This window comes from Lemur catta, chromosome 1 (assembly GCF_020740605.2).
Source record: "Lemur catta isolate mLemCat1 chromosome 1, mLemCat1.pri, whole genome shotgun sequence".
Classification (NCBI taxonomy): Eukaryota; Metazoa; Chordata; class Mammalia; order Primates; family Lemuridae; genus Lemur; species Lemur catta.
This window is the reverse complement of record NC_059128.1, coordinates 109267404-109273785: the sequence shown is the minus strand read 5'-3', so window position 1 is coordinate 109273785 and position 6382 is coordinate 109267404. Positions and strand designations below refer to the sequence as shown.

The 6382-nt window shown below is 54.8% G+C and overlaps 1 protein-coding gene across 1 annotated transcript; it reads right to left on the bottom strand.

Annotated features, from left to right (window-relative positions):
• Positions 1-224: 224 nt before the first annotated feature.
• Positions 225-6245, bottom strand: EBI3 (Epstein-Barr virus induced 3). The gene is made up of 6 exons (XM_045544971.1): positions 5804-6245; positions 5597-5690; positions 4839-4962; positions 2996-3174; positions 1367-1524; positions 225-674 (listed from the first exon to the last, which is right to left on the bottom strand). The coding sequence occupies exons 2-6, from the start codon at positions 5661-5663 to the stop codon at positions 522-524; spliced, it is 681 nt and encodes a 226-aa protein (XP_045400927.1). The 5' UTR covers positions 5664-5690; positions 5804-6245; the 3' UTR covers positions 225-521.
• Between the last annotated feature and the right edge of the window lie 137 nt (positions 6246-6382).

Genomic DNA, 6382 nt, shown 5'->3' with positions numbered 1-6382 from the left:
GGTTCAAGCCATCCTCCTGCCTCAGCCTCCCGAGTAGCTGAGACTACAGGCATGCGCCACCATGCCCGGCTAATTTTTTCTATGTATTTTTAGTTGTCCAGCTAATTTCTTTCTATTTTTTAGTAGAGATGGGGGTCTCACTCTTGCTCAGGCTGGTCTTAAACTCCCGACCTCAAGCAATCCTCCTTCCTCAGGCTCCCAGAGTGCTAGGATTAAAGGCATGAACCACCGCACCCAGCCAACAATGAGTATTTTCTAATTAAAATTCCAAGCTTCTTTTCTTAAATAAAAAATATCTCACATCCACAGTTTAAAGGGAGAGCACATCCCCATTTCACAGATTTGGAAACTGAGGCTCAAAGGGGCAAAGTCAGTTGCCTGATGTTGCCCAGCAGCTTGGCAGCAGCAAAGCCACGACTCGGACCCCAGCCAGGTGGGTCCCGTCCATCCTCAAATGCCTGGCAGCAGGTGTGGGGGGTGTCAAGGACCCAGCCCCTCCTTAGGGACACTGGAAATCCCCACTAGTTGCGCGGCATCACGAGAGTGGTCGCAGGGAGGCTCCAGTCGCTCGACTCCCCGTAGTCAGTGAGGTCCTCCGCAGCCACCTGCACGCAGTACCTGGCCCGCGGCCGCACAGCCCTGAGGGTGAAGGACGTGGCTTCAATGGGCCCCACCTGAAGGCACAGAGAGAGTTGGGTCACTAGATCGAGTCGTTTGGGACGCGCCACTGTGCGCAGAACCACACAGGCGCGCCCTCAGTCCTCCCTGCCCCGGGCTCTGCCGCAGGCCTCTGGTCACAACCACCCACCCCAAACAGCACGCCAGGCCCTTCCGGGTCCCAGCTCTCCGGATTTCAGTGCTTGGCCCCAAAGCCACCTCTTTCAGGAGTCCTTCCTACACCCCACCAGCCCCTGTGTGTGTCTCACCCGTCTACAGGACGCCGCCATCCTTCCCAACAATGCTGCTCCTCCAGGGGCCCAAACCAGGACCTCTGGGATGGGATTTGATGCCTGTCTTCCCCCTGGCCCCACTGTATTAATCATGGAGGGTTTTTTTTTGGTTTTTTGTGTTTTTTTTTTTTTTTTTTGAGACAGTGTCTCACTCTGACCCTCTCTCTCCACGTTATAAGGCTGGAATGCAGTGGCCTCATCACAGCTCACTGCAACCTCCAATTTCCGGGCTCAAGCGATCCTCCTGCCTCAGCCTCCTGAAGAGCTGGCAGATACCCAGGAGCGGAATTGTTGGGCCGCCTTTATGTCACGCACCGGGAATCCCAAGCCCCGCGCGAGATCCCCGCACACCGCCAGCCTTTGCATGAGCCATTCGCTCCGCCGGGGACCCCCCTCCCCGGCTGCCCCACCCTCACCTGACGGAAGCGGGCGGCCCCGTGCCGCTTGTAGCGGATCCGGTATTTGAGCGAGAAGATCTCCGGGAAGGGCCAGGACCGGGGAGGCTCCCACTGCACCTGCAGCTGCTGCCCGGGGAGGGGGTTCAGGCGCACGCCTTCCGGAGGGTCAGGCTTGACTGACGGACAAGCAGGAGACAGGGTCAGGGGATGGCAGGTGCATTCATTCATTCATTCATTCACCCAGCAGATACTTATTCATGGTCTGCTGCACGCCAGGTGCGGTCCCAGACAGAGAGGACACAGCAGTGTCGTAGACTGATCCGCTCCCGTCCTCGTGGAATTCACGATCCCTCAGAAAGAAGGCAGGAAACATTTGACCCATGACAAATCCATGGGTCATCCCAGAGGAGGGAAGAAAGCGAAAGAGTGTGAGGGTGGGAGTGGTTTGCAATGTTCTTTTGAGACATAATTCACGACTCATAAAACTCACCATTTTAAAGTTGCACATTCACGAAGTTGTGCAACCATCATGACTGAGTAATTCCAGAACATTCCATCACCTCAAAAATTAACCCCATCCCCATCAGCAGTCACTCCCCAGTCCCTGGCACCCACAAATTCACTTTCGGTCTCCGTGGATCTGCCTGTTCTGGACATTTCATATAAACGGGGTCTCACACTGTGTGTCCTTCTGTGTCTCTCACTGAGCACGACGTCCTCAAGGTCCCTCTACGCTGTAGCCTGTGTCAGAGCCTCGTCCCTTTTCATGGCTGTGTAATATTCCACGTGTGGAAGGACCACGTTATGTTTATCCACTCACCAGTGGATGGACACTTGGGTTTTTCCCACCTTTTGGCTGTTGTAAATAGCTGCTATGGACCTGGGTGCACAACCTTTGTGTGGATGTGCGTTTTCATTTCTCCTGTGCATACACCCACAAGTGCCATCGCTGAGTTATATGGCAACTCCATGCTCAACTCGTTGAGGGATTGCCAGACTGTTTTACTAACCACCAGTAATGTATGAGGGTTTGCCATTTTAAACAATGTACTAAGAGAGGCCTTACTGAGGAGGTGACACCTGGGCAGAGACCTAAAGGAGGTGAAGGAAGATGTGGGGACGTCTGCGGGAAGGTGTTCCAGGCAAAGGGAACAGCCTGTGCAAAGGCCCTGGGGCAGGACCGTGCCTGGCATGTTGGAGGCACAGCGAGGAGGCCCGTGTGGCTGGAGCAGAGTGAGGAGGAGGACAGGAGGAGGAGGAGAGGAGGAGGAGGGGAGGGCGGGGAAAGGACGGGGCAGGTCGTGCGGGGCCTGGTGAGCCCCAGGGAGGACTTGGCTTTGACCCTGAGGAAGGTGGGAGTCAAGGAGTGCTGTGGGCAGAGGGAGGGGCCTGACTCAGGGTGCTCACTGGCGCCCTCTGGTGGCCACTTCGGGTAGGACAGACCATGGGAAGTGAGGGCAGGAGGACCAGGGAGGAGGGGATTGGGATGGTTCCACAGAGGCAGAGGAGTGGGAAGAAGGTGTCACATGTTTGACACACTGCAAAGGTGGCACCGCAGGACTGGGTGACAGGTGGGAGGCAGGGGTTGGTGAGGGAGGCAGGGGAACAGCAGGAACCAGGTGGCAGCCCCCCGCTCCCCCCACTCACTGATGTGCTCGGCCACGAAGGGCAGGAAGCTGCTGCTGGCACCCCAGGGGTGGACGGCTGTGACATTGAGCACATAGGGCACCATGGAGAACAGCTGGATGTCCGGGATGGCGCAGTTGGTGGCCTCGGGTGTCGGCTGGAGGCAGGGCCGGCTCTCTCCCTGGGCAGCCACGCCAAGCCTGGACACGGGGTGCACAAGCTGAGGACCGTGGGGAGCACCTCTGGCCCCAGCATCTCCTGTCTCTGGACCCTAAGTGACAGGCGGGCGGGGGGGGGGGGCGGGGCAGCCCTGTAGGGGCGTCCTGCAGCTGGCAGCTGTGCCACTCCAACATCACGGTGCCCTCAATGACCCAGGGTCGGGGGCCACAGACCACAAGGAGAAGCTGGGGTCCTGGATCCTAAAGGTTCTGGGACGCCAACATTCCCACATTAGAAGCCCGACACTCCAGAGCCCTACGGATTCCCACGTAGACCCTGGAACCTGGTATCATCAGATTCTCTTGACGTCTTAGACCCCAAGACATCAGACTTTGCAACATCAAGACTCTAGCTCAGCATCATCCTATAGAATTTTCCAAAAGCTCCTCAACGTGCTGTGTTCAGTGTTGTCCCCTGTAGCAGCTACAAACCACATGTCACTTCTGGGAAACTGGGCAGTCCACTGAGTGTGACTTTTTGATTTATCTGATATAAATGTATACATGACTAGCTGGGAGGCCAAGGCAGGCGGATGGTTTGAGCTCAGGAGTTTGAGACCAGCCTCAGCAAGGGTGAGACCCCATCTCTACTAAAAAAATAGAAAGAAATTAGCTGGACAATTAAAATATATATATATATATATATAATTAGCCAGGCATGGTGGCACATGCCTATAGTCCAAGCTACTCAGGAGGCTGAGGCAGGAGGATTGCTCGAGCCCAGGAGTTTGAGGTTGCTGTGAGCTAGGCTAACGCCACGGCACTCTAGCCCAGGCAACAGAGTGAGACTCTGTCTCCAAAATAAAAAACTAAATGACTAAATGTATACATGAAAGGAAAAGTTTTCTGGGATCAGAAAATGTGGGAAAAAGTTGTTTGGAACAACTTGAGGGTGTGATTCTACTCATCCAACCGCAACTTTAAATCTAAACCCATATTAAATGTAAATCTAAACTCAGCTCAAATATTCCTGACAAAAACCAAGTATCTGAATGGAAATATGCTGTATATATAAAATACACACAGAATGTCAAAGACGGTACCAAGAAAAGAATGTAAAATGATCTCATTCATTTTTAAAAATGACCATGAGTTGAAACAATAATACTTTGGGTGTGCATATTACCTGGTATGAAATTAATTTATATTATAATTAACATGTAACATATAATTTATCATTTATTTATTTTTAGAGATGGGGGTCTTGCTATGTTGCCCAGGCTGATCTGGAACTCTTAGGCTCCAGCAATCCTTCCCACTCTGGCCTCCTAAGTAACTGAGATTTCAGGTTACATAAAGTTATTCATTTAAATATATTAATTAATTATAAAGCCATAAACATGAATTTAAATTACATTAAATCATCTTAAGTGACACTTAGAATATTTAGATATGATTTAAATAAAACATTAAAATTAATCTCACCCATGTCTTTGTGTCCCTTTCACATGGCTACTGGAAATCTTTAAACCACACGTGTGGCCTGCAGTATGTGTGTGACGTGCAATATGTCATGTTAGGAGGTATATTTCTATTGGACAGGCTGTTCTAGAATCTCAAAGCTTTGGGGTTCGGGTTTTTGGGGCCAGAGTTCTGGACTTTCCAGGAAGCCCAGGGTCCCCACGGTCCCTTCCCCACTCTCTGACCTGTAGGTGGCAATGAAGGGCACGGGCCTGGTGGTGTTGGGAGCTGGCTGCAGGGTCCAGGAGCAGTCCACCGCTAGCGGGTATCGGGAGGCTCGACACTGCACCCTGGGCAGAGTGGGAGTGGCTGGGGGCCACCGGAGGAAGAGAGATAGGAGTGTGAGCTTCCGATTCATGCCCAGATCATTACCCTACCCCAGATCGGCCCTTGCCACATCCCCAGCTGGCACCAGGCACACAGCGGGCACCTGGGGAAGGGATGAATTAACACATGATCCAAAGGCATCAGCTTCATCTCTCACATCCAGACAATGCACCAAGCTGGGAACTATCAGCCCATTTTCCAGGTGGGGAAACTGAGGTTTAAGGAGCCACAGAGGGGAAGCTGGGTAGGAAGGAGAGGGTTACCGCATCCCCTCTTTGTAACAATTTTGTCATGAAGCACATGGACGTGTTCTCCATTCCAAAATGAATGAACGAACTGGGCACAAACTCTGATCTGTATCTACACAGGGCTGTAGATAGCTCCAGGCTGTGGCTGCCGCTTCCTGGCTCTTGCCTCGGGGAGGCGTTCTTCCTCCCTGTGCCTTGGTTTCCCTATCTGTACAACGGGAGGGCAACCCCGTTCCCCCCAGTGGGCACACAGGAAATGTGTGATTCCCACCCCAGCCGAAAATGATCCAAGGCAGAAGGTCAAATTCCTGTCCCCTAATCCCATCCCTCTGTCTGGGTGCCCCAACCCCCCTGGGGGTCCCACATACCTTCCCTTCCACGGCAGGGCGGGCACCTGGCCCAGAGGGCGAGGGCCAGGAGAAGCCCCAGGGTCATGGCTGTGGCCGGCTGGGCTTCCAGGAGCTGGGGTGGGGACAGCACTTGGAGACTGAGGCAGGAGGCAGGGACTTGGGGCCCGCCCAGGGGGAAGCCCAGCCTGGGATCCAGGCCCCCCCTTCCCCTCGGGTCTGACTCACTGGCCGGGTTCCTGGGACCTGAGAGATGAGCAAGGCGGCAGCCCCCGGCCCCCTGTCCCGGCCACCTCGGCGTGGAAGGTCGCGGAAGGTCTCGGGTGGGGGCGGGGAGAGGAGGCTGGGAAAGGGAGAAGTGGGGACCTCTGGCCTTTCCCAGCACGCGGGGCTGGTCGGCAGCCCTTCCTTCCTTCCGGCTGCAGCCGTGGGGGAAACCCCAGAACCCCGGGGAGCGCAACAGGGACACAGGACAAGACGGAGGCTGAGACGGGAAATGAGAGACAAAGACAGAGAGAGAGAGACAGGGACCCAGCGACACGGAGCCGCAGACTGAGGAGAGACTCGCTGACCACTGAGATGGGCACAGACCGACCCCTCCGTCCCTTGCCACAGATGCAGGGACGCAGCTGCCACCGGGGGTAACCGGGACTTCAGGGACCCGCTAGCTCCTACTGGGCACAGCGCCTGCCCTGACACCCAAGGAAACCCCCCGGGGATTCCTGGCCACATTCCTGTGTCCCCTCCAGGAACTGGAAAGCGCCCAGAAGCCTGTGGGGATTTCGGGGGGACTTGCCGGGGGGCGGG

Coding starts and splice junctions, on each gene's coding strand:
- EBI3 (XM_045544971.1), bottom strand. CDS start 5,663: ATGACCCTGGGGCTTCTCCTGGCCCTCGCCCTCTGGGCCAGGTGCCCG. Junction 3,175..4,838: donor CCCTTCATTGCCACCTACAG/GTCAGAGAGTGG, acceptor CCCCGTGTCCAG/GCTTGGCGTGGCTGCCCAGG. Junction 1,525..2,995: donor CTTCGTGGCCGAGCACATCA/GTGAGTGGGGGG, acceptor CTTGTCCGTCAG/TCAAGCCTGACCCTCCGGAA.